This window comes from Chinchilla lanigera, unplaced genomic scaffold (assembly GCF_000276665.1).
Source record: "Chinchilla lanigera isolate Chin_1 unplaced genomic scaffold, ChiLan1.0 scaffold00049, whole genome shotgun sequence".
Classification (NCBI taxonomy): domain Eukaryota; kingdom Metazoa; phylum Chordata; class Mammalia; order Rodentia; family Chinchillidae; genus Chinchilla; species Chinchilla lanigera.
This window is the reverse complement of record NW_004955450.1, coordinates 3473985-3500321: the sequence shown is the minus strand read 5'-3', so window position 1 is coordinate 3500321 and position 26337 is coordinate 3473985. Positions and strand designations below refer to the sequence as shown.

The following is a 26337-nucleotide window of genomic DNA, read 5'->3' as shown; positions in this document are numbered from 1 at the left end:
AGCTGGGGTGGGCAGGCCCTGGTGCTGGAACCTTCTGTGGCTCCCGACTGCCCTCTGTTCAGAGGCAGGTCTCCTAGCCCCAAGGTGAGGAAGCCACACAAGCCTGTGTGTCCTGCGGCCTATGCTGTGTGCTGCATCCCCCGCCTCTTGCAGCCCACCTAGACCAGGCAAATCCTGCCTCTGCCTCACCTGGCTCCGCCCCTTCCTGGGAGGGAACCCTTCTTCACCCCTTGCCACTTACTTATACTTTGTGAGGAGTGCCCCCTGCCCCGTCCCCACCCTGAGACTGTTGGCTGTCTGGGGACAAGGGTCTCTCCACTGCAAGGGAGCTGAGAGTGGGGTGTGGATCCTGGATGCCAGCCTTGCTGCGGGAGGGGGTGGAGGGAGATTTATAACAATGCAGAGACCAGAACAAGCTTGGGGAGCTGAGCCCAACCTGGGCAGGTGGGTGGGTGGCAGGCAGAGAGAGGGGACCCCCTAATGCCAGACTCCCCTCCCAGGGCCAAGGCCCCATCAAAGAGAGCACCCTGCCCAAACCTCCGAGCCCTGCCCTCTGTTTCGGAGTGTGGTCTCTCCCGCTGTCCCTGCCTTGACCGCCCCGTCCGGCCCGCTCTGTGCCTCAGTATCCCACACTGTCACTGGAGCACACAGGCCTCCCTTGCCTGCCCTCTGGTGGTGGCATGTCTGTTTTTATTTTAAAAGAGCTGTGATTGATTCCCTAAAAATGCTGGCTAACAGATTAACAGGAAAGCCTTCTGTCACGCTCCAGGTCTGCAGCGTGCAAAGCATGGCAGGAGCAGCACCACCTGGGGCTTTGCCTAAGAGGAGCAAGGACACCTTTGCCTGGCACAGGGGCGTGAGTGCCAGGCTGCATGGAGCAGGAACGGCCAGTTGTCCACAGCAGTGAGGCTGTGAAGGGGCCCAGGAGGCTGCGCCCGTGGGTGCAGCAGCCAGAACCCAGTTGTGCAAGGAGGCCGAGTTGTGTGGGACTGGCCGCCTTCAAGGTCAAAATTGAAGTGTGTGAGGTGGGCACAGGGGAGGCACGGAAGACCTTATCCAAGATTGCAGGGACAGTGTCCCCCTGCCTATTGCCACCTGACAAACCACTTCCGGACAGTACAGCCTAAACAATCATTTTGTCTTCATTGTGACATCTCAGTTCTGTGGGTCAGGCTGTCAGCCGAGGCCCAGCAGGGAAAGCTATTCCCTGTGTCCTGTTCCTTGCGGCATGATGTACGGGGCAGATGCACTCTTGCCAATCCTTCTGCCTCAGCCTCCCCAGTGCTGGGATTACAGGCTCGCACCAGCAGGCCTGGCCAGACCCGGCTCTTCGAGTCAGGGGTTGAAGAGGGAGCGTCTGTGGTGGGTGGCTGCCCTCTGCTGGCCAAAAAAGCTAATGACATGCGCGGGGTTTGGGCTGGCCAGCAAGGGTCATGGGGCTGGGGACAGGGGAAATAGAGCAGATGCCCAGAAAATGGCGAAGGAGGCGAGGACGTGCCCGGCCCAGCAAAGCTAATGCCCAGGCTCGGCCACCCCAGCCTCTTTTGGGATGCTCTCTGTGGCCTTGGCTTTGCCAGCCTGTGTCCCTTGGTCTCCTCCTCTCAGGGCTCCTCCCAGCCCACACCTCTGACCCTGAAGATGGGCTCCTTCCCACACTCCAGCCACACCTTGTAGCCCGTCTTCTCGCTTGCTGTCCTCCCTCGCACCTCGTCTGCCGTCCCCGGACCTCTCCGGTCCCGAACCTCCTGTCCCCTCTCCGTGCCCACTGCCTCCGCCTGGCATGGCCCTTTGCGTCTCACCTGGCATGCTGTTCTCGGCTTTCGTCCTCATTCTGTCCCGGTGCTGGGCAGCCGCAGATATCCTGTCACACCTCCTGCAGCCCTCCCTCCCCTCCCCCCGCCCTCCAGCGACTCACCCACTTTGTCCCAGTCACCTGCTCTCTCACCTCCTGCCTGGGAGCCCTCATGCCACCGCCAGATAGAACCCATTCACCCGAGTCAGCTTAGGTTGGCACCACCTCCAGCAAGCCTTCCAGGATCCCTAGGCTGGGAAGGAGCCTCCTCTAAGCCCTCTCCGCACGGGACACTAGTGCCACCACCTCGGCATGGAGGCAAGAGCACTGCGGGCAGGGACATCGGGGCTTTCGGTCCAGACACGGTGGCCCTCAGCATATCCTGACTGGAGCTTACTGCGCTGCTTCTGCTGTAGGCTTTATAAGGAGGCCTTGGGGACCCTGAGCACACCTCTCCCAGCTTCAGTTTCCCCATCCATACAAGGAGGGCACCAGCATCCTTCTGATCCCTGTGGTTGGTAGTGGCTGTGGGTACAGCTGAAAGTCCACTTGGGTGAGGGGCCTCAGAGCCGCTGCAAGGGCCTCTTATCCCGGAAGAAAGGAGCCAGGCAGCACTCTCTGCTGCATCTGCCATAGCCCCGCCCTTCTCCTTCGTGGGAACAGCCTCACCCTGTAACATGGGCGCCATCACCTAGTCACCTCTGTGCCCCTTGCCCAGGGCTCTCCTAAGAATGGTTACAGAACTCAAACAGGTACAGGGAAGAGAGGTAGCGCCAGGTACCCAGAACCAGGGCCCAGCCAGCCCTCATGCTCCCCCACCCACAGCAGCCCTAGAGCTGTGACTTCACACTCTTGGATGAGGACACTGAGGCTCAGGGGACAGCTGCCACCTCCCAAGCCAGAGAGGGGGCGTGGCTGTGGCCAAGGACGCCAGTGCTCTGTGACAGCTTGGGAGCCCCAGCGTACCTCATCTGGGCAGGCTCTGAGGCTTGAGGTCCAGCAGCGGTGGTGTGAGTGGGTGACGGCCGTGGCGGTGCTCAGGGTCAGGTAGAGTGGCACTGCAGTCGGTGCCCGCGGAGGACGCGGCAGCCCCCGAGAGAAGGGCACAGCTGGGGGGAGCGGGACCACAGGGGGAATCTGGGGCGCTGTGTCCACAAGCTATCAAGGCTGTGACGCACAGCGTGGCCCTGAGAAAGCCTGGCCCCAGCTGCGGGGAGAGGTCAGGGCTGCGGCCCGCAGGCTGTGGTCTCCCAAGGTCCCCACTCCACCAGGCAGGTGGGGCCAACTGAGAAGGAAGGACAGACCGCTGGTTCCCAGGGACATGGGGTGCTGGCCAGGACAGAGACTGAGAAGAGCAGGCCAGGGCCAAGGTGGGACAGTGGCAGTAGGCAGGGCTGTCAGGGCGTGGAGACCCAGGCAGAGACACCTACCTCACCAGGAGCCCAGATGCCCCTGGGTCACTTTCATCCTGGCTCTGGGTCTCAACTGTCATCCCAGTCAAGGGAGAGTGCTGTGCTAATGATAGAGCACCACCCCAGGCTTCAGGAGGTAGAGGACAGCAGGCTTTGGGAACAGCAGGGTCTTAGAGACCCTGAATGAGTGAGGCCCATGGGCTGCACAGCCGGCAACCCCTTCCCAGGACGCCTCAGGTTGTGCAGGTCCACACCGGCTGTGGGCGAATCCTCTGCATTTCTCTGCACCCTCTTCATTTCCCAATAGAGTGTGTCTGCCCCAGTGTCCTGACAATTAATTCCAGGCCATTCTTTGTGACTGTTGAGCAGACGCCAAGCGTGCCCTAAGACTCTAGCTGCCGTACAGTGAGCGCCCTTGAGCACGATTTCCTGACCGTGCGTGTGTGTGCATGTGTAGAAGAGAACCCTAGAAAGCATGAAACCCTCTAGGCTACTGCTGCCTCTGTCCTAAGTAGACACCCTAAGAGGCTGAACTAGGCTGAAAAGGAAAGGAAGGGGCAAATTTCCTTTGCCACAATATCACGGGGTTCTCCAGGGGCCTCCAAACCCCATCAATCAAGATCCAGGGCACAGCAGAGCAGGGAGCAAGGAGCTCAGGGCAGAGAGGAGAGAAAATGCGAAGGGAAGAGACCAGCGCCTCCGAATTAGCCCTGCCCAGGCAGGGGCTTCCCCACCCCCACTTCTAAGCCTTGTGGCTGCCCCAGGCATCCCACTGTCAGGACTGTGGGACACCCCAAGGCCTGAGCCCACACAGCCTATCCCAGCTAGTCTTTTGTGTGGTCCCTGAGCTGAGTATCCCAGCCAATATGCTGTCTGAGAATGCCAGATGGGAAGATCGGGAGAAGCCAAGACCTGGACCTTGGCCGGGGCAGGAGCTGGTAAGGCAGACCCGACACTGGCACCACCAGCTAGAAGGAATCCAACCCAAGGGCTAAACAGTAACAGGTGACAAGTGGTGGCTGATGAACCCCTGCTGTCTCAGGCTTCTCCCCCAGTGGCCTGCCATGCAGCAGGTGGGAGGCAGTGGCTGGGTATCCAGGCCACCTCCCCAGGTGGCATGAGGCCCAAGTGGAGGTTGGGGGCAGAGCTCTGCTCCCTAGGGGCTTGAGAGTCCCCACCCCACTTCATCAGCCTCGGAAAGTCTATAGGCCACCAAGCTCCCCAAGCAAGCCTGTCCTACTCACACCATTCCCCGCCCAGTCCCACCACTTCATCTACCTGGACATTTCTGGCTTCTCGTAGCCTGCTTTGGTCACTTCTTGGCACATTGTGAGGTCTGTGTGTGTGTGGGCATCAGGGAAGGATTGCACAACAGGTAAGAACACTTGAGCACCAACAGGCCTGGGTTTCAGGCCCCAACTCTGCCACCCACTGGTTTGGTCACTGAGCAGGTTCCTCACCTCTCTGAGCCTTTCTCTGAGGTTTCCTCATCTGTCAAAATGGGGTGCTTGGAGCACCTGTCCTCATAGGCTCATTGTGAGGACTGAATGAAGGGAGGTACCTAAAACACTGAGAAGCAGGGCTGGGGATTTAGCTCAGCGGCACAGCGCCTGCCTGGCAAGCGCAAGATCGTGAGTTCGATTCTCAGTACCAGAGAAAAACCAAAAAAAAAACACTGAGAAGGAGGCCCAGACCATTGTAAATGCTCAGGCAACGCTGGTATTGCTGTTGCTAACCTAATGACTGACTGCTTCCTGGCCCCCACCTGCAAGCCACATCTGACCTTTACCCCGAGTCTCCTTGGCTCCTTTGTGTCCTTCCTGACTGCTGGCCTGGTGCCAGGGTCAGCTCCTAAGGGCAGTGAATGGGATTTCTAAGAGTCTGTTCTCTGGGCTCAGTGATTACGGGAAGAGAGGGGTTGGAAGAGAGGAAAGGAAGAGGGAGATGGCAGAGAACGGTTATGACTTAGCAAGATTTGGTGGCCCTGATTCTTTCAGTTCACTTACCCAGACCCTTTGCCCTGGGGTCTGTACCCTCATTTTCCCCGCAAGCCAACCATCACTGGAATCCTCGTGGATGCCAAGAGAGCAATTTGTGCAGCTACCCTAATGCAGCTGAGAGGATGGGGACCACGTTGTCCCTCCAGGGAATTGCTGGGGAAGCCGCTTGGAACTCATGTTGCTGCTTAGCCTGGAGAGTGACCTGCTACCTCCCAAACATGGGTGCTGATGTAGGATGGTGGCTCCCAAGGGGCCGGGGGCTCAGCACCGGCTCTGGGTCCCCCAGGAAATGAACAACTACCGGCGGGCCATGCAGAGGATGGCAGAGGACATCCTGTCGCTACGGAAACAGGCCAGCCTCTTGGAGGCGGAGAACCAGTTGCTAAGGCACCGCCTGGTCCAGCAGGAGGTGGAAGAGATCAGGGCTGATGAGCCCCAGGACCTGGGTGAGAAAGCATAGGCCCTTGCTGGCATCTAGACACCTCCCGGGGCCCTGGGTTTGTGTTGGAGACAGGTGGTGGGTGGGGAGCTTCCCCAGATGTGCATGCAGCTGGATTTGGGTTGGTAGGAGTCCCCAAACACCCCACCCACAGACATTCGCATGGTCCCCGCCCAGCTGTATCCTCTCAGATGGGGAAAGGAGTGTCCAGCCCTGTCTCCAGCCCAGGGCTGGGGGGCACCTGCTCCCCTGATGAGGGGAGCTGGAGAGCCCCCATGAGCTGCCTCCCCGCCCACCCCAGCAATGTCCGTGAGGCACAAGCTGCTGTTGAACAACCTGGACACAAAGAAACTGAGGGACAAAGTGCAGCACCTGCAGAACGAGCTGATCCGGGTGAGCAGGCACTGTGAGGAAGGGGTGGGCAGGAGCCGATTCCAGGGGCTGGGGTGGACCCTGGTACCCAGGCACCCATTCCACTCTGCTCCGCTCCTTGCAGAAGAATGACCAAGAAAAGGAGCTGCTGGTGCAGTATCAGTCGCAGCAGCCGAAGGCCGCCCTGCTGAGGCGGTACCAGGACAAGCTGCAGAAGATGAAGGCGCTGGAGGACACCGTGCGGCACCAGGAGAAGGCAGGTGCCTGGCTCTTCTAGGGTGGGGGCTGCACACAGGAGGGTGCGGTGGCCCCCAGCCTAGCCCAGCCTCGTGCTCCGCCCTGAAGGTGATAGAGAAGATGGAGCGGGTGCTGGAGGACCGGCTGCTGCGGGAGAGGAAGGAACACGCGCCCTCCAGCAGGCCGCCGGGACAGCCACATGCAGGTGAGTCCACCTCCACTCTAGACAGGAGGGGGTCCATGCCCCAGTTCTCGCCCAACTCTAGAGGGAGGCCCAGTCCTCTGGAGCCCCAGATGCAGGAGAAACCTACTCAGTCACGTCTGTAGGTCGGGACGCACAGGTCGATGCTGCTCCCTCACCCCAGGGCCCTAAGCTCCCTCCTCCCAGGATGATCCTAGGGAGACACAGGTGTGAGCCAGGCTGGAAAGAGGCCAACCGTCCAGGGAGAGGCCTGCAGGCTGGGAACACAGCAGGGACACAGGCGCCAGCAGAGAGGGGCTTTCCCAGCAGACACCACCTTGGGTAGCAGTCCTGACTCCTTAACCAAATCCTTTGAATTATTCCGCTGTTTCCCCATATCTTCAAAGATTTTATTTGCAAAGCAAACCGACCAATGTGGTTCCCTTTTGGGTGAACCACAGCCACCTAGAACTGCCAGCCAGAGGCAGTTTGGATAGGCAGGAAAGAACGGGAAAGAATCCCATAGCAAGGGACAACGTCTATGTGCCTGGCTCTTGTTCTAGACTCAGAATCGAACCAAGGTACCAACCGACAAACACCAAAACGCACGGATCACCAATTGAGATTTCAGAATGAGCCTCTATTAGCTGGCCAGCGACTGACTGAGAGCCTCCACGCAGGGTAGGATCAGATCAGCAGCAAACCAGGGGTGAGAGCAGCCTTTAAGCCAAAAAACCACATCCTGCTTGGCAAGCGAAGTCTGTGAAGCAGTCTTCCAAGAAACTATAGAAACTTTAGGAAACTTACAAGAAAAAAATGATACATTTCAGGGAGTTTCAGGGAGTGGCTAGAATGCTGAACGAGGCAGGTGGAAAGGACAAGAGGGGGAGTAATCAGTAATTTTTCATGTCCCTTGTGAGGCCATGCATGTCCCTTGTGAGACCTTTATATTCCCCACTGATTTTAGGAAGGAATCAAATCCTTGATTCCCTTGTGTCATGTGACTGGGTCAGGCTCCGGTCATGAGTCTAAGCATGTTAACAGAATCAGTCCATTGTAGAATCCATGACAGGTTATGGCACCATGTTTCAGGATGGCATCTACAATGGTGGTTGATGACCTGTCAATATACAAACATACCCTTGTCCCATGTTATTAATTGAACTGGAACACCTTGTTATTATTATTATTATTATTATTTATTATTTATCTAATAGCTTGTAGTTATATTTTTCTGTTGGTTGCTCAAGACCAAGTTAAAATGAGACCTGTATTAATTAAAACTAATTTTTCTTTTTATTAAGATCAGTTAACTCTCCTCAGGATTTACCTTGGAACCATGTGCAGTGCCTCTTAGTACTTCTGTCAGTGCCAGCCATCTGGATGAGTCACAGCCATTGCTTGAAGAAGTTGCTTTCTTTGAAAGCTTGGGAGACTGTTTTCTCCTGGTGACTCTCCTTAGGCACATTATAATCATTTTTCTCTGTGGTCCCATAACCTCCTTGAGCAGAAAATCAGGGACTCAGCCAAGTTGCGTGATGTGGCAGCAGAGGTTCTCTTATGTCCTGAGTCCTATTTGACCTTGGAGGGCTTTGGCCAAAATATTGGTGTCTTCTTAGCCCAATTTATCTCTCTAATTTTTGGTCTCCAAACCTCAGTTGTTAAACATCCAGCAGAAAATGTTAATGACATTACATTGCAAGTACCTTGAAATATAAAGTATAACCAGAGAACTATTATTTTTTCTACCAATTATGGATGTTCTAGTAGTTGAATCTCTGTGGAATGTTAACAGACAACAATCATGTAGTTATATCTAAGCATCTCTAAATGTAGTGGCATATACATAGTATATATACCACATAACGTTTTGTTGACCCATGAACCTCTTATTATAAATATCTGGAGCACAAGAGAAAAGGCAGATGTCTAACATTATGTAAACAGTTCCAGTTTTATATTTTAGAATACTGTACATTTTGAAGGCACAAATATATTTAATACACCATGAAATTAGCAATAACAAGATGTCACTATCTTTTTAACCTTCTGACAATGATCACTATAAACGTATCACAATAATATATTTTGAACAATATATATCGTTGTGTCTCCCATAAAGCTATGGAGATTATCAGGGCTCCTTATTAATGAACAAAAACTGGTTGTTATTCCAGGCAGCTGCTTTTTTATTTATCAATTGGAGTCCTATCTAACAATCTCTCTCCACCCAAGGGATTTTTATTCAATTATCTTAACCCATTTTTTATGTTTTATGAACATCCAATCAGAATTTGACATGTCAGTTTTTATACAATGAGAGACTCTCAAATCATAATACATAAAACAATATTTATATATTTATAAAACCAATTTTGACATAATTTTGACCAGCCGGCAACGTGGTAGAAGCAAATCTTTAATTTAGATAATATTTACATATAAGCCAAATTAGATTACAGACAATTACCTCAAAAATCAAAAAAATACAAAAAGAGAAATTTGTTGAGCTCAAGTAAAACAGCTCTTTACAGATCTGACAGAGAGACAAACAAACAAAACACATATACAAGACAATTTACTTATAAACTTAGAGTGCACTCAAATATAGTTTTGGCCATACCGAATTATAAGTTTGTAATTATAAGTAGTCAGAACTTTATTTTTTCCTTTTTTGGTTAGGTCACTTAGCAGAGATCTATTATAAAAAGAATTTGGAAAAAATAAAACTCTTTTACCTGTAATTAATATATGTTTATATTTTATTCTGTCTTCAGAATACCAGCAACTTTTATGTCCCTTAAAGTAGTTTTCAGCTTAGTCACGTGCACACACACACTGTCACGTACTCAGACCTTCTTTTAAGTGCTCTTGCTTAAACTTTTATTTTTTATCTTCCCTATCATGAAACGAATTTTTGCAATCTCTGTCAGCTGGGACAAGTTTATCTCTGCAATACCTTTTACTTTTTGCAGCTTGTGACACTGTTGCCACCTTGTAGGTCAGTGAGATGACCAGCTACAGAAAGAAGCCCCTTTTTGAAGCCTGATGATTTTTCCTGTATTTAATCTCATTTGTTTCTCAATCAACTTTAAGAAATCCTTCTTTTTTGGAGAAATCAAAGTTAACATCCGTTGACAATCACCCCAGGTGGGGAGGTGAATCTCAAACACTGCTTTTAGCAAACTGATAGAAGCTGAGTTTACTCTAAAAGGAGGGGATTTGAAGTTCTTCAGTTGCAGAATGAGGGTTTCCTCCCAGCTTCATCACAGCAGCCTGCCAGAGAGGCAAGACTGGGATGAAACCTGAGGAGGAGACTCCTTCATCTGAGTCTGCTACAGGCTGGGGGAAAGGCTGCCTGTAGGAGCATAACAGTCCCCGTAGCAGAAATAGTTTGACATAATAGCAGTGACCCCGCGAGGGTCAGGATCTTTTTAAGCTTGCAAGTAAACAACTCCCAGGGGTAGAAAAGGCCAGAGGAGGGTGATCAGGGCCCCTCCCACCCAAGCAGCAGATTCAATTGTAACCTGAGGAAGCGGACACACCAAGTAACACAAGCGCATAGAACAAACAATTCAAACAGACAAACAGACAGGACAAAATCCCTGGAAAGATAATTTAGTTTTCCTCCAACTCGTTCTGCCAATTCAAATTGGAGACTGGCTTGAAACGCAACAAACGAAAAGCCAAATTCTTTCTCAGCATTCGCCAGAAAGACTAACTCGCCCCTCTCTCAGCTCCCCCTGGGAGGGTGAAGGATGCACTGCGCCTGCAGCGCCCGCTTCATGCCCCTCTCCCGGCTCCCAGAGAGGGCAGAAACCGAAACTGCCACCCAGGTCTGGGGGCCTAACAAACTGGAGAGCTAGCAACTGAGCTCTCTCCCAAGCCAGCCCAGCCTCGGGAAAGATTGGAAGCCAATTAAGATCTTACCCAGTTGGAGGTTTAGAACTCTGTCTGTCCTTCCTGGCCCAGGCCTCCCAGGCCTCCAGGTCTTAGCCTCCCCCAGATGGTGAGAGCTGAACTCAGCTGGGGCGCCCAGCCATTCAGGAAAGGGCTAGGGGGTCCGGAGGCCGGGCCCCCTCAAAAGAGGATCTGCCTGCAGAATATCCCGGGAAGTCCCCAAATGTCGGAAAAGTGGTTTAGCACACATTAAAGCGACCTAAGTGACACGGAAGCAGACTGACCCATTGGGACAAACAGAACAAAAACAGACAACAACAAGACAAACAGAAACCAAAACCAAAAGTCTCTCCGGCACTTAAAGGCACGTCTGCCGTCTGTCCGGGAGATCCAAATGGGGCACCCCACAAACAAATAAACAAACTGTTACCGGTAAGACAAACGGATCCGAGTCTAATAGAAATAATTTAGTCTTTACCCTAGGCAGGGAAGCCTGTTGGGGTTGAGGCACGTCTTCTCGGGAGGCCCCTGACAGGTGGCTGCCAGGGGTAAAGTGATCCGGCTTGGTAGTGCCCCCTGTAGGGGATCTCAGTGGAACTCCAAATGTTCTGGACTCAGAACCGAACCAAGGTACCAACTGACAAACACCAAAACACACGGATCGCCAATTGAGATTTAAGAATGAGCCTTTATTAGCTGGCCAGCAACTGACTGAGAGCCTCCACGCAGGGTAGGATTAGATCAGCAGCAAACCATGGGTGAGAGCAGCTTTTAAGCCAAAAAGCCACATCCCGCTTGGCAAGCGAAGTCTTTGTGAAGCAGTCTTCCGAGAAACTATAGAAACTTTAGGAAACTTACAAGAAAGGAACGATACATTTCGGGGAGTTTCAGGGAGTGTCTAGAATGCTGAACGATGCAGATGGAAAGGACAAGAGGGGGAGTAATCAGTAATTTTTCATGTTCTTTGTGAGGCCGTGCATGTCCCTTGTGAGGCCTTTACAGCTCTGTGCTCAGCCCCCTCTGCTGGGGGGACTGGGGGGTCTGAAAGCCATTAGTAAATAATGAAAGCCTGACTTGTCTTTCAGAGACCCTTAGGAAAGAACCAGGCGTGGTGGCACACACCTGTAACCCCAGTACTCGGGAGGCTGAGACAGGAGGATCTTTGCGAGTTCGAGACCAGCCTAGGCTACAAAGTGAGCTCAAGGCCAGCCTGAACTGCATAGCGAGACCCTGTCTCAAAAAGACAAAGAAAGAAAGAAAAAAAAAAACCACAGAGACCCTTAGGTCCCCAGGAACCTGGGTCAAAGTGTCTAGGGAGGGCCACAACTAGGCAAAGGCCCAGGGAGGAAAAAGAATGCCAGGAGCAGAGAGAGGGAGGCAAGAGAGAAGGGATGACCTGAAATATACAGAGGACAAATGGTTGGGGAGAAGGAAAGGTAAAATGTTTCAGTCCAATTCTAAATAGGCTAGGAGGACAGCCATAGGATTGTGGGCCTGGTTCCACTGGCAGTAGGGAGCCATCGATGGCTTGGGAGCAGAGGAGGAGCAGTAAGGAGCAAAAGGCTGGGGTCAACCAGGACAGGGACATGGAGGCAGCAAAGCCCATCTCACAAACATCTGTGGCTATGTTCACAGCTTTCTCCATGCCCTCAGCCTCTGGCCTCCAACTGGGTTCCACTGGAGAGAACCTGCCTGTCGACCTTTACTCAGTGTTGCTGGCAGAAAACTCAAGGCTACGGGCTGAGCTGGAAAAGAACCACCACCAATCAGCCCCTATCATCCTGCAGCAGCAGGCCCTGCCGGTAAGAGCCGCCAGCATGGCTTGACCTGGACCCATCTGCAGCGGTCACCAGGTGCCCAAAATCACCCACAGCACAATCCAAGTTGAAGATCCAGGTCTGGAGCTGGACTTCCCAGGCTCACCGATATGCCTGGAGCTCCTGGGAATGCATGCATTTGAACTTCACTTTGATTCTCGCCTATCATCCTAGGAGAAAGCAAGCCCCTGGTTGACCCTTGACCCCTGACCCTTGACCCCTGGTTCCCAGCTGGACCCACACAAGCCTCTTGGAGCTCCATTCCAGAGCATTTCCTGGGATTGGTGCAGGCCTGGAGAGCCCTTTTCCCCATCCCAGGTGGACCCCAGGGAGTTGGGAGCAGGTGGAGACTTGGCAGAGAGGATGCGAAAGGCAGATGGCCCAGGCCACTACAAGTACACAGAGACCCTGCCTGCACAGGTGGGTGTCCCAGGCTCCTCCTCTACCCAGGCTGCTCCAGGTGCTGGACACATCCAATGACAGGCTGCTTGGAATCAGAGCAGGTGGGGTGGGGCGCATAGGACAGGACTTGTGGGAGGTGGGCTCCCTTTGGAAGCCCCAATGATGGACATCCAGGGAAAACATGGAGATGGAGCCCTGGCTTTCCGGACTTCACTCTGCACAAAGACTCCCTGCTTGACTCTCTCTTAGGCATTATGGGGAGCTCTTTGATGTCTTTTACATTAAAACAGTGTGGTTCCCCCAAATCTGCAGAGGAAACAGCTGTGAAGAAAACTTAGAACTTCAAAGGAGGGTGCTGCTTCCAGGAGCTGATTGCACTCAGACCTGGCTGGTCTCTCCTCCAGGACCTTGCAGCTTCCCAAATTCCTGGGGTCACTGCCCCAGCTGGGACCAAATACAAGCTTCTGTTCTGCCCACAGGATCTCCTTGCCAGTACTACAGACAAATTTAACCTCATGGCCAAGCTGGAGCAGGCTCAGAGCCGGATCTTGTCCCTGGAAAGCCAGGTGGGTAAGGTGGAGGGGTGGGTCAAGCTGGGCCCAGGCCCACTGTCACTGTCTGTGACAAAGTCAGGGTTCAGTGTTGACCAGTTTAGACTCAGTCTGTGACCAGACTGTTGTCAGGGTACAGAGAAGATCCTCCCTTTCTCTCTGGCTGTTTAATCTCCCTCTCTGTCACCCTTGCCCCTAAACCCCCCAGGTCTCTTAGGAAGGTGTCAGGCCCAAGCTGCCAGGAGCTTTGCTCTCTGCCACGCAGGCAGGCCCAGATCCTGATGGGCCCCAGGGCCCACGGGTCTTCCCACTGCTCCTGTCCATGTCTGCAGTTAGAGGACTCAGCCCGACGATGGGGCCGAGAGAAGCAGAACTTGGCCACGCGGCTGCAGGAGCAAGAACATGGCTTCGGGCGCCCCCCAAACCTCCTCGTCACAGACCAGCCTGTGAGTGACCCCATTCCTGGGGTCCAGGTGGTAGGACCGGGGCCCCCTCCCTAAGCCACTGGGCTTGAGAAGAACTTGGAGGGCCAATCCATGGGCTGAGAGCAGAAGTCCTGAGCTCAGCTGCTGCTCTGCTACCAACTAAAGCTGTCACTTGGTCTCAGTTACCCCACCCATCTGGGAGAACAGGGACCCCTTCCCCCATATGTTGTGAAAGTCCAGGAAGAGATAGACTGGGTGAGGGGTGGCGCACACAGGCACTTCTAGAATGTTCTGTCTGTCACTGCCTGTAATCTAGGATTGGCTGTGTTCATGGACAGAGTAGCAGTAGCCTCCGCTTACCAAACTCACTGTGCTCAAGAGTCTCCCCTTACCACCTGCCCTTTTGCCCCCACACAGCTGAGGCGGGTGTCATCTTGGCAGCTTTCCAGGACCAGACAGGCCTGTGCACACCACCCCTCACCCCAACCCAAAGGCCCTGACTTCTGCTCTTGGCCCTCAGTATTTTGCTCATGGCTGAGGCTCCAAACACCTAGAAAGGGCCTTACAAGGACACGGGGACTGATAGGGACACAGAAACCACCTGCAAGCCCTCGGGGCCCAAGGACTCACGGAGAAATTAGGTGTCATCTGCTGTGATCAGATGGCTTGAGGAATCTTCCAGAAATTATGGGCGGTGGATCCCAGAGGTGTGTCTGGCTGGGCAAGATGCCCTTGAAGAGGTCACCCCTGGGAATGGGAGTACGCTCACATGCCCACCTTGTCTCCCACAGAATGTCTCGACCCATGCCAACAACCTCAAGCAGCCCTCAAAGCAGGAAGTCTCGCTGCCCAAGTCAGACCCCAAGGCCAGCTGGCCTTCAGACACCCAGGTGGAGACCTCCAGCTTCCAGCAGACCTGAGCCCTGCGCAGGCCTCCTCCTTCCCTGTGCACTGGGCAGAATCACCCCACCCCTAAAGAAGACTTTATTAAATGCTTAAGCTCAACAAACGTTCTCTTTCCTGTAGCAGAACGGCCCTGGCCCTGCTGCCTCCTCCCAGACCCCACTCTGATCCCCAGCACTTGGCCACAGCCTTACCACCTCCTGCCTTTCCCAGGAGCTAAGCCAAGGCTATAATGGACCAGAAGGTTGATGAGAAGAAGAACCAGGGAGACAAGCCCCTTCCCGGCCTCCAGGAGGAATAAGGCCATCCTTTTAGGAGATGGGAGGGAGTCCAGGACTACCCACCTGCCCCCAGCATCCGTCACACCTGAAATCCTTTCTCCTGAGTGTTTCATCTGTCTCTTGTAAAGGGAGAGGAGATCATCATGTGAAATACCCGCTTCACCAGGGCTGTGTCCAAATGTGGCCACGGACAGGAAAGCAGACAGGGCCAGGAGGCAGGGCCCTCACTGACAGTCAGCAGGCTGAGGTTCTGGCTGCAAGCATGCAGTGTGACCTCAGATAACTCCGAGTCTCTCTGAACCAGTTTCTTCATGTATCCCACACAGAGCTGGGTGTCTTTCTCTTTCCAGCACTGACATTTCTGAGCCAGAGATGACTCAGACCCAAAGAAGAGAAAGAAAGCAGGAAGGAGAGAAAAAGACAAAAGGGAGGGAGGAGCGCCTGGTGGGGAAAAGTAGAAGGCTGTGAGAGATGACCCAGACCTTGCAGAATCTTTGTAGAAGAGGCCAAGCTGATTGGGCTACTATCCCCTGCCCACCTATAGCACTTAGACCTGGGGGACCAGGGGCCAACAAGGGGCTGGCATCTGCTCTGAGCCAGAGTTGAGAAATTCAGGGACTTAAGGGCCCTGGACAGAGACAGGGTCATACAGTCCAAATAATGTGCGGGAAACTGCTCAGGTCCCCTGTCTACTGCCTAGAGCTTGAACAAGGGACTTGGCTCCCTGGAGCCAGGCAGGAGGCATGGGCAAACCCTGAGCAGGGTCAGGAGGTGGAGTAAGTATGCTGGCCCCTGTCCTGGGGCCAAGTGCCTCATACCAGCCCCTTCTGACCTCACAGGGGACCCCCACCTGAGTTCAGCAAAGTCACGCACTGTTGAGTGTCCCATCCAAGAGGGTAGGACTGGCCCAAGCCACCCTATCCTCAAAGGGAACCTCCCCACCTCCTCAGACCTCCCCACCTCTCCACAGGACTGTCATTGATGCCTGTCCTGCACGGTGACACTAGCCCTCTCCTCTCAGCCTGCCCCTGGCCCCAGCAGCCTGAGCTGCTGTGGGTGGGCGGTCACATCAGGTCCCGCCTGCATGCCCCAGTCTGCAAGAGGGTGTGACAAGCACCATAGGGTCCATTGGAAACAAAGACACTCCCATAGTTCAGGCATTTATTGTCTTCCCAGAGCAGAAGATGGGGAAGAGTGGGCTGGAGGGGAGGGGAGGGGAGGGCTCCACTGAGCTGGGGCAGGTGACCAGTGAGCCAAACCACCTGCCCTGAGGGACTGGGGACATGGGACTGCAGATGTGAGGCCCGGTGATGCCCACTCAGCCATTTGCCCACACAACCGCTGCCTGGTGGTAGGGGTCAGGGCCACCCTCTGTGATCATGCCTGGGCAGTGTCCTTTTTGAAGGGCAGGAAGATGAAGTAGATGGGCTGCTCGGGCGTGAGGATGAGGTTGAACTTGGTACCCACATCTGTGAACTGTTGCAATTGAATCTTAAAGTTCTCCAGCACCTGAGGATGGATGAGGTGGGTTTAGGGAAGGGGTGGAGGACCATCTCCCCAGGCTGGGCTCATGCACTACTCATCCGCATCCTTGGGGAGCCCAAGGGCTGCAGGCCCAGCTCCTCATTTAAATACACCTGTACCCTGGGTTTAGGCCTTGACCTTAATAAGGCCATAACACCCCTCCCCTACCCCACTCCCTTTCATGATGGCCTGGAGACACCAGTGGGTGACACATGGGTCAGCCCAGGAGAGGAATAGCTGGGAACTAGGGAGAAAATATGCTGCAGCCCTGCACCCTCTTGCAGGTTGGTGATTTCACAATGACCAGGGGATCTCCTATGGCCAAATGTCCCCAAGTCCCACTCACATAGATGAGAAAAATGGTCATTTCCAGCTCTGCAATCCGCCGGCCCAGACACTGTCGCACACCCCAGCCAAAGCCCAGGTACCGGAAGTGGGTGGTGTTCTTGTCCTTGTCCAGCCACCGCGTTGGGTTGAAAGTGATGGGGTTGGAGAAGTAGCTGGGTTCCCGGCCCATGGCATAGTTGGCCACCTGCACCAGTGTCTGAGGACAAGGTGGCCAGAGGCCTGAGCAAGACACCCAGCTTCCCCAGGCCCCTGTGCTCCCACTCCTAGCCCTGCTCCCAGGTACCCAGGTACCCAGGTCAGGACATTGACATTCTGCTCACTATGTGACCTTGAATCAACTCCTGCCCGCCCCCCGAGCCTCTCTCCCAGGAAATGAAGTGGTTGAAAAAACCAGGCTGGGATATCAAGGGGTCTTCCTGCCCCTCATGTGTCCCATCAGGGTCCGGGCAGATGGTGAGATCTACTTCCAAACTCTGAGCATCAGCAACTTGGCAACAACATTACCCACCGTCCGCACCACCCCTGCTCTTCTTCCTTCAAACTCAGACTGCTGCCACTAAGAGCTGTCCCCCCAGGACCCACAAGGAAGCAAGACAGAGCCTGTAGCCACCATCTGTCACAACTGCAGCCTTTTTCATCTGCCCCCTGCTGCCTCTGTCTGACTGGCAGAACCTGCAGCTCTCATCAGCCCCTACCTTGGCTGGAATCAAATAATCACGGAGAACCAAGTCACTCGAAAGATATCTCTGCAAGGTCACGGATATAGGGTGCAGCCTAGGGGAAGAAGACACTCAGAAATGGATAGCCCCAAGGCTAGGACACGAGCCAGATTCTCCACCCTGTCCTGCCCCAGCAAGGCCCCAGCATGGCCCCAGCACAGCCCTGGGGATCTGAAGACTACCAGACTCTGTTTCTTCCTTGCCTTCCCGGTCGTTGCTTCAGACTCCCAGCCGTCCTAGTCTGACATCTGACAGCCCTTCCTTGGACCCCTCCCTCGGCCCCAGCCAGGGTGGGGAACAGGCAGGGAGGCACCGTGGGGTGCGGTGGGTGGGGGCTCACCTCAGCGTCTCCTTAATGCTGGCCTTGAGCAGTGGCACCAGCTGCAGCATCTTGGTCATGTCCCCCTGGGCCTGGCGCCGGGCCGCCTGCACCTCAGCCCGAAGCATGTCCTGTACCTTGAGGTTGCGCGCCATCTCGTACAGGTGCCACTGCAGGGTCATGGATGTCTGGCAGGGAGGGAGGGAGGGGCACAGAGACCAGCCAGGCCTGTCACTTGGGCACTTTGAGGTCCCTGGCCGATGCAGAATTCTCCCTTCCAAGAACCTCTCCCCCACCCCCACCGAACTTTGCCTCCCTCTCCAAGACATCATGTGCAGAAGCAAAGCAGAATGTGAAAAGCAAACATCCAAGAAGGCGATCTCACTGTCCCTGTCTCCAGCCCCCATCCATCTCCCGGCTACAGAGCATCAGCGCCTGGCAGTGCCCTCTTCTTTCAAAGGACTCCTGGTGCCTTCAGAAGCCAATCCTGCCTCCAGGAGGGTCATCTCTCCCACAGCTGCCCTTTCTCCTGAACTCTTTCCAACAGCCACCCACTTCCAGCCAGAACCCCCAACCCCAGCAGAGTTTAGAGAGGGGCTCACAGGTCCCAAAGCCAGACGGCAGATGGAACTTCTGTCTGGATTGCAAATAGTGTGTGGGAATTCCAGAGACAGACCAGCCAATGTCAACATAACCCCAGGGCTTGTGACCAGTGGCCCTCAAATACCACACTCCCAGATTCCTCCAAGGTGACAGAGAGGTCTCACCTGGGGCCCCAGCTGGGAGCACCCTCCCTCTGGGGCTGGGACACAGATGGTCAGCACTTTATCTTTCCCAGGAAGCTTGGATACCTTTCCATCCTCCCAAGAGAGGCAATGATGAAAAACAGCCACACAACTTCCGTTCTCAGCTGTGAATTCTTGCCTGCTCCCCAGCACCTCTAGATTTCCAACGGAGGTCTGAAGCCCTCCCCAGAACTGCCTGCAGCACTGTGAGTGGTCCCCGCATAGCACACGCCTGGTCTCTGGTTCCACAGGGCTGCACACAGCTCCCAAGACCCAGAAATCTTCCCCACACTAGCTTCCCTGCCTGGAATTCCCTCCCCACACAGGAATCCAGGCAAGCTTCTTCAAGACACCACTGCAAGCGTGTGTTTAGTTCAGTACCTACCTCCCAGGTCTCCCGCTGGGTAGGCGCTAGGAAGGGACCCATTTAATAAAGTAGTTAACTAAGTTACTAGCTGTGTGACTTTGGCCAAGTTATTTAACCTGTCTGTGGCTCCATTTCCTCATCTAAGAAGAAAGAGGATGACAGTGACATATTTCACCGTGTTCTCGGCAAGCAGTAAATGAGGCTGTGTGCATGAAAAGCAAGTTCAAGGCCAGCCTAGGCCACATAGTGAATTCAAGGCCAGCCTGAACTACACAGCAAGAGCCTGTCTGAAAAAAAATAAAAGACTCCATGGGGAACCTGGGTCTCACTGCTGAGCACAAAAGCCCTCAGGTTTGCTTGTTTTTGAATCTCTTTTTCTTTCTGGAGTCTTTATGTCCCATAAAACACATATAGACAGTCTTGACTTAGGACGTTTTGACTTAAGGATTTTTCGGCTGTACATTAGTGAGTAAGCAATACACATTCAGGAGAGATATAACTTTTGAATGTTGCATTTTTACCTTTCCTGTGCTGGGTCAAAGTCACCTCTCTTGCCATGCTGAGCAGCATGGTGACCAGGAGGGCACAGTGCCAGCCCCACATAGTATAAATGGTCTAGAATCAGAGTTCTGGTGACATGGGCCATGGCCCCACGTGGGTACCCAGGGAAAGTGTACCCCAGTCACTTCCTTCACACAGGCACTGAAAAATCTGGCGACCAGCCTCCAACATTGCCCAGTGGGCACCCTCTGACCTCACCTTCCTGAGTTGGTGTCCAGGGAGAGGATGCAGAACCCACCTGGGCACAACCCCCTTAAACATCGGGGCGTCAGACAGCACATGTGGTCACAGAGAGGCCCACGATGTGCCCACCGCCACTCACCGTGTCCACACCTCCTGCCAACATCTCGGTGATGTTGGCCTGAATGTTCTGGAAGGACAGCTTGTTGCTGCCCAGGAGGCTATAGAGGATGCCGGGATACTTGTTCTGAAAGTCTCGCTTCTGTCTCAAGTCCCAGTAGAAGTTCTTGGTGTACGTGTTGGCTGTAGGGTGGGACAAAGGACACCGGGGTATGAGGCCCTGCAGCAGCAAGGAGGGAGGCTGTGGCCGTCTCAGGGAGTGGAGGTGCTCTATAGGCTGCCGTTTTACCCAGCACTTAATCTGTACCAAACCCTTTGTATTGCATAATTTTTGACCACAACTTTGTGAGGTATGTGATACCACCTGTTTTCCAGAGAAAGGAACAAGGGCAGACAGACAGTCACTTGCCCAAGGTCACGCGGGTATAAGGGGCAAAGGGGACACTAACTTCACACCTCCCTGTCACCCTTCTTCACCTGACCTTCCCCAGTCTCAGCCACCCAAGGGTCCTGGCCCTCACCTTTATCGAAGATCACATCCCACGAAGCCGCATGGTCCCTCCAGGTCTTGGTCCTGAAGAGCCGGAAGAGATCCGGGGGCAGGTTGAGCATGGGCACACTGGTGTGAAACATCTGGTAGATGGCATTGATGAACCTCTGGGCCTCAGCGTCCACCACCTCCTCCAGCATCCCCATCCGTTCCCCAAATATGACGTTGGTGATGGCTGCAGGGATGGAGTCACTGACACTTAGCAGTCCCTTCCAGCCCTGGTGCCCCAGAGCCTCTGTACCCCTCGCCACCACACCCAGCACTCTCCACAAGCCCAGCTTCCTCTAGGGAAGAAAGAGCAAGGTCCTCTACAGGAAGCAGTAGGTTGCTCTTCTGGCCACCGCCCAGCACCCCTGAAGGGCACATAAGAGGCTGAGAGGAGGTGCTCCTTGGTGGGGAGAGAGCTCAGCTACTGCCCCACTCTGCCTACCCTGCCCGCAAGAGAGACTGCCCATTAAATACTAGTCCGGCAGCACCTAAGATGCCACAACAACCTCAAGTTTTTTCACCTACCAGGTGAGAAATTTGAATGCTGATTTTACAGCAAGCCCAGAGCACCCTAAATCTCCTGCAGTGACCAATGATCTCCATCAAGCCATATACAAATGCTGCTCGCCCTGCCCAAGCTGCCTGACCTCTTCACCTAGCCTGGATAACTGCTACACAGCCTTCAACACCCAGCTCCAATTAACCACCCAACCCTCCTCTCTGTTCCCAGACTTCAAAGGTCTGTTTCCCAGAGCAGGGAAACTTGCAGAATGAAGGACTAAGCCAGGCTCTGACTTTTGAGGGATGATGGCAAAGGGGACCCATGCTTTTTGGATCACTCCCCTCTCCCCAGGATTCATACCAGATTCGGGGGACACCACTACCCCATGGGTGGCTGGTGGTGGCAGATGTGTCCAGCAGCTCCTCCCAGAAGCCAGGCCTGCCATTTCAGCAGGGGCTGCGCTAGGTCTTGAGCTAAGAGGATGAACTCTGGCCCCGCCAACCCCCAGACCCACTGCCAGGTGGCACAAGACCCTTACACTCAAAGGCAAAGCGGAACAGGTCATCACTGATGTCCCCTGAGAACTCCCCAGAGTTCTGTTGCTGGATGCGCCTGTGTAGGAGGCTGATGAAGTCCTGGGACACCGGCTCCAGCAGGGGCACAAAGTTCCTTATGCACTCAGGGGCCATCACCTCCTGGTTCAGGACCACACGGTCTTTCTTCCAGGCTTCTGACTTCCTGGGAAAATACAGGCCCACGGTCGCAGATCCCGGCCTGGCCAGTGCCAGGGGGTTGACAGGGCTTTCCAGGGCTGAGCCCGAGCCCAAGAACCTGGTACCTGTGCTCTCTCCTGGGCCGAGGAGACAAGGGACAAAGAGATCAAGGACACAGCTCTGGCTGACTTCTATTCCCGCTGCTCTTGCTGCTGCGACCCTAAAACTCTTCCCTCCTCCTTCGTCCCAGCCCTTGCTCACCTTCACCACCAACGGCCCCTCCGAGATCACCTTTTTGCTCTCCTCCACGGACAAAATGGGCCTCTCTTCCTCTGCACTTCTCAAAGTGTCCCAGGATTCACTGTGGTAGGGGGACTTCAGAGACTCAGAACTGCTTAATCATGGCTCATGTTTTGTTTGTTTGTGTGTGTGTTTAGCAGTACTGAGGACTGAACTCAGGGCCTTCACCCTGAGCTACAGCTCCTGCCCCTTTTTTCATTTTTTATTTTATAACGGCATCTTTCTTGCTAAGTCACTAAGTTGCTCATGCGGGCTTCAAACTTGCAATCCTCCTGCCTCAGTCTCCCAGAGTGCTGGGACTACATGTGTGCACCATCACACCTGACTTGCTCCCAAAGGGTAACTTTAAAATATAAGTATTTCTCTCCACCACTCGATCAGCAGTGGTGAGCATTTCAGTGGCTCCCTGGCCTGGCTAACGCTCGACAGCATCGCCTTTTCCGTTTTCAATGACCAAGTGGGTAGGCAACAGTATCCAGCCTACATCCCTGCACTGGCTTCTCTGTTCCTCTCAGCCCCTTTAGATCATGTGGTACTTAAGGTGGCAGGGCCCAGCCTCATTTGTCACGGTACCTCGGACATGTGACCCCAGGCCTGCCACACATCTGGTGCTCAGTCAGATGGGACTGGCTGACTAAAGCAATAGCTGGGAGCCTTGCAAGAGTTTGAGTTATTCATGCAGAGCCTGACATTTTCCTGTCACCGTCATCACCTTCCTCCACCCTTTGGTGGCAGGAGGATGACAGGGACTTGACCCCCAGCCTCTCCCCTCCCCCACCATGGCCTCCAGCCCGGGGATCTGTGGGACTCACTTGAGCAGGACACCAAGGGGCCTCTGGTAGTGCTGGTGGTAAGCCACCCAGGGGGGGATGAGGTAGCGCTCCGGGTACGGACCCTCACACTTGAACAGCAGAGCCGCATCCTCAGGGTCCATAATATAAACTGACTCAACGTTGCCGAGCTTCTCCCTGGGAGATAGGAGAGGGGCTGTGGGCGGGGTCTGAGAGGGCCCCAACAGCTGCCCAGCGGGGCCACAGCGTTCTGGGTGTGGACCAAGCCCTCCAGCACTCCCAGTCTCCATACAACAGGGCGGATGGAGGTGCTAACACAGATGGAACCTTTGCCAAGCCTCCTGTGAGGGACAGCCTCATGATCGCTGCTGTCACCCCTGGCCTCCCGCAGGTGGTCCGGTCTCCCGTCCCATACTGCCCTTCCTGTGTCGCTGTCCGGGGACCCCAGCCTCTCAGCAGCCCACGGAGCTGGGGCGGTGGCACCATGTGTGTCACCCCACAGAGGGCACCCAGCAGTGACTTGCCAGCTGGGCAGGTGAGTGTCCCAGGCCAGCCCGTCCCTTCTAGGACTGTCACTGTGGGAGTGGTCACTCTCCCCAGGAGTCCCGCAGAGCGCTTCACGCCTGTTGAACTAAACCAGCAACAAAACATCAGACCCCCAGCATAGACACTGTGGGTGAGGGGCTCGAGAAGCAATTGACAGAGTCCTGACCTGCACAGGGTTGGCTGTGTGAAAGCAGGGCCACGCTGGCATCTCACAGCCCAGGAGAGAGGCCACACAGAGAGCAGCCCAAGCCAGCAGCCCCTGGCTTCCAGCTCCAGAACTGTAAGGCAGTGCACCTCTATGTAAGCAAAAGAGACAGCAGGAAGGAGGGCAGGAAAAGATCGGAGGGAAGGAAAGAAGGAAAGAGGATGCGAGGGAGGGGAGAGGAAGAAAGGAAAGGGAAGAAAAAGAAAAATCTACTTTTTACATCTGCTTTTTGCTAAGAAAAGTTAATTGATATATTTTAAGGCAAAATATTAAAAAGGGACCCGTGCAGGTCCAAGTGTGCCCTCCGTCTTTCTCCCCTCCCCCTCCCCCATTCTCCCCTCCCCACCTCAGTGCTGCTTTCATCATAGAGCCACAAGGTCTGGGCTCGCCTGCCCAAGCCTTGGCCTTGACTTGTTTATACCTTCTAGAAAATTCTGTGTTTCTCTATCCCCCAACCTGGGCTTCAAGGCCTTGGGTTGCTATCTGTGCCATCCCACTTCTGGGAACCTAGCCCAAGGCAAAAGGATCTGAGCTCAGCAATAGGCCTGCAATGAGAGAGCCACCCCAGCCTGAGTCTAAGAGAAAACATCCAGGCAGGCTCAGTTCTGTTTATGGCTGCCTTAAAATCCTGGTTTATCCATACTCTCAGCTGCTGCAGTACTCAGATATCACCCAAGTAAATATAAAGAATAGGAACATAAGGCAGGCATGGTGTTACATGCCAGTAATTCCAGCACTCTGAGAGGCTGAGGCAGGAAGGTCCCAAGTCTGAATCCAGCCTGGGCAATTTAGTGATTTAGCAAAACCCTCGCTCCAAATAAAATATAAAAAAGGGTGAGGATGTAGCTCAGTGTGAAGGCCCTGGGTTCAATTCCTAGTATTGAAAGAAAAACACACAAGGAAAAACAATGGAAACAGCCTTTGTAGTGTAGGGGAGAGCCTCGAAAGTTTTATTTTAAATTCCTCATGTGTGGTCAGGAGTTAATTCTCTCTAGCTGTAAATTATAGCCTAATCCTGGCACACAGACCTGGTTATTACATCATTCAGGTTCCAGCCCTGGATTGGCCCTGCTTTACACTAGATAACCCTGGCTAACTGTGGCTCACCCTAGCTTAACCCTGTCTAACCCTAATCATTCCCTATCATGAAATGAGCATCATAACCCCAGCCTCAAGGACAGGACAAAAACTCAGAGAAAAGCAGTTCAAAAAACAGACTGTTAAGGCTGGGTGTGGTGGTGCACGCCTGTAATCCCAGCACTTGGGAGGCTGAGGCAGGAGGATCATTGCGAGTTTGAGGCCAGCCTGGGCTATGAAGTGAGCTCAAGGCCAGCCTGAACTGCATAGCAAGACCCTGTCTCAAAAAGACAAAAAAAAAAAAAAAAAAAGAACCAGACGGTTAATCCAGGGAAGGCTCCTACTTGGAGTGGGAAATGGAGAAGGAGCAAAAGGGCAGGAAGCAGGGTAACTAGGGACACTGGGGACATAGGACCAGAGACACGGGAGGAGCCACCTCTCCTAACCCAGTTGTGGGGATTGGGACTCCCTTGCCCCCAAGCTACTGCAAAAGAAAAAAAGCAGTCTGGACATCAAAGGGCTATGGGAGAGAAAGAGCAGGACAGAACCCAGCACACACAGACACACACAGACACACACAGACGCACACAGACACACACACACACACCTTCCCCACCACCACCTGCTGAAACTCTTTGAGTGGCTAAAGACCCTGTCACTCACCCACTGGCCTTCCTAGCCATCCCCGCACCCCCAGCCACCACAGGCAGCACCTCCCCTCCCCAGACACTGCTCTCAGAAGTGGCTTCCTGGCTACTGACTTGGATGCTGCTAAGCTGAGAACAGGTTATCGCCTCGCAGCTGGCAGAAGCAAGGCAGATGCTTCCCAAAGCCAGGGGACAGCACAAGGCCACATGGGGTGAGGAGATGCAAGGCCACGTGGGGTGAGGAGACGAAGGGGGTCTAAAGGGTCCCAGGGAGCCTGAGCCTCAAGCTGAGCCTCTGACCAGGGGACCAACAAACTTCCCTCGTGAGTTATCCTGGGGATAATAGGCGGCTTGTTCTTCGGCACACACACCCCTTAACATACAGTTCTCCTGGGGAAGGCTGAGGTCTCTGGGCCGGGAGCAGGGAGGACCCATCCTTGTCCACGAGCGTTGGAAAGATGGGGGTGTGGAGCCCACAGCAGGCTGCGCAGCCCCATCCCATCTGCCTCCACCCTTCCCCAGGCTCACCTGTAGATGGGGCCGTACTTCTGGAAATTCTGGACGTGGCGATAGTGGATGTGGTGAGTGCCTTTCTCCCTCCAGAAATGGTACAGGTTTAGCCAACCATTGTCACCTGGGGAAGGGATCTCGTGGAAGGGGCGAGGACTGTGGGCAGAGGTGCCAGCCATGCCTCTAACAAACGTCTTGGGGTGATTTGCTAGGCCCTGCCTGCTGGTGCCCAGGAAGGCCTGGCAGACTTTGACCAGCACTGAATGCCAGGAAGACCCCTTAGCCAGCATGCTGTGCCCACTACTGCCAGCTCAGGCTCTGGGGAATAGACCCTGCCAGGGTGCAACCGGCCTGAGCTGTGGCCATGCTTATTATAACCACTGGCTCAAGGCTGAGGGGGAAGCAAGCCCTCACCACTCCTCCTCCTGAGCTCACCGCCCCTCCCAGATCTGGCCTGACGTCCAGCCTAGAATCTCTGCAACATAAGACAGGGAGGCCGCAGTTTCTGGCCCCAGGCCCAGCCCAAGCAGGTTCAGAGATACTTTGCTGTCTTGACATGTGCTGAGACCCCCTACTGTCCCTGGCAGAGGCATCCGGGCACTGGCAGACGTCCTTCAAGATGGGACAGCCCGGACTTGGGGGTCAGCAGGGGCCCAAGAGAAAGTCATAGCCACTTTGCCAACTATCTCTGACATCTTTTTTGTGGCCCTGCTATTTCCATATGTGTGATTATAAATTATTTGTTGCATAGCTCCCTGACTTTTAGAGTTCTACTTTTTTTCTGCTTGTCAGACAAAAACTATCCTATATTCTCTGAAAATGTGATGATTGGTGAGTACTGCTGTTATGATTATCATAATAATTATTATAATT

The 26337-nt window shown here is 54.0% G+C and overlaps 2 protein-coding genes across 15 annotated transcripts in view; one reads left to right on the top strand and one right to left on the bottom strand.

The window, feature by feature from the left end:
* Positions 1 to 14533, top strand: part of Ccdc33 (coiled-coil domain containing 33) — a 90980-nt gene extending 76447 nt beyond the window's left edge. For 7 of the 12 annotated variants that reach the window (XM_005393560.2, XM_013519027.1, XM_005393569.2 and 4 more), the window contains 9 exons: positions 5491 to 5650; positions 5945 to 6036; positions 6140 to 6271; positions 6361 to 6457; positions 11969 to 12135; positions 12469 to 12570; positions 13032 to 13118; positions 13436 to 13549; positions 14320 to 14533. In XM_005393560.2, coding sequence (XP_005393617.1) covers positions 5491 to 5650; positions 5945 to 6036; positions 6140 to 6271; positions 6361 to 6457; positions 11969 to 12135; positions 12469 to 12570; positions 13032 to 13118; positions 13436 to 13549; positions 14320 to 14448 — 1080 coding nt within the window. In that variant the 3' untranslated portion in view covers positions 14449 to 14533. Of the gene's footprint in view, positions 1 to 5490; positions 5651 to 5944; positions 6037 to 6139; positions 6272 to 6360; positions 6458 to 6996; positions 7193 to 11968; positions 12136 to 12468; positions 12571 to 13031; positions 13119 to 13311; positions 13550 to 14319 lie in introns of those variants that run through there. The other 5 variants (XM_013519029.1, XM_013519035.1, XM_013519028.1 and 2 more) reach the window with 4 other exon arrangements.
* A 1326-nt stretch (positions 14534 to 15859) lies between these two features.
* The window catches only part of LOC102014960 (cholesterol side-chain cleavage enzyme, mitochondrial), a 51153-nt gene continuing 40675 nt past the window's right edge, over positions 15860 to 26337 (bottom strand). The window contains exons 3-11 of one of the 3 annotated variants that reach the window (XM_013519018.1): positions 25483 to 25588; positions 22501 to 22656; positions 21214 to 21413; positions 20157 to 20360; positions 19658 to 19818; positions 17644 to 17810; positions 17280 to 17358; positions 16583 to 16780; positions 15860 to 16221 (exon numbers count right to left, since the gene is read on the bottom strand). In XM_013519018.1, the coding sequence (XP_013374472.1) occupies positions 16090 to 16221; positions 16583 to 16780; positions 17280 to 17358; positions 17644 to 17810; positions 19658 to 19818; positions 20157 to 20360; positions 21214 to 21413; positions 22501 to 22622 (1263 nt within the window). In that variant the 5' untranslated portion in view covers positions 22623 to 22656; positions 25483 to 25588 and the 3' untranslated portion in view covers positions 15860 to 16089. Of the gene's footprint in view, positions 16222 to 16582; positions 16781 to 17279; positions 17359 to 17643; positions 17811 to 19657; positions 19819 to 20156; positions 20361 to 21213; positions 21414 to 22500; positions 22657 to 25482; positions 25820 to 26337 lie in introns of those variants that run through there. The other 2 variants (XM_005393559.2, XM_013519017.1) reach the window with 2 other exon arrangements.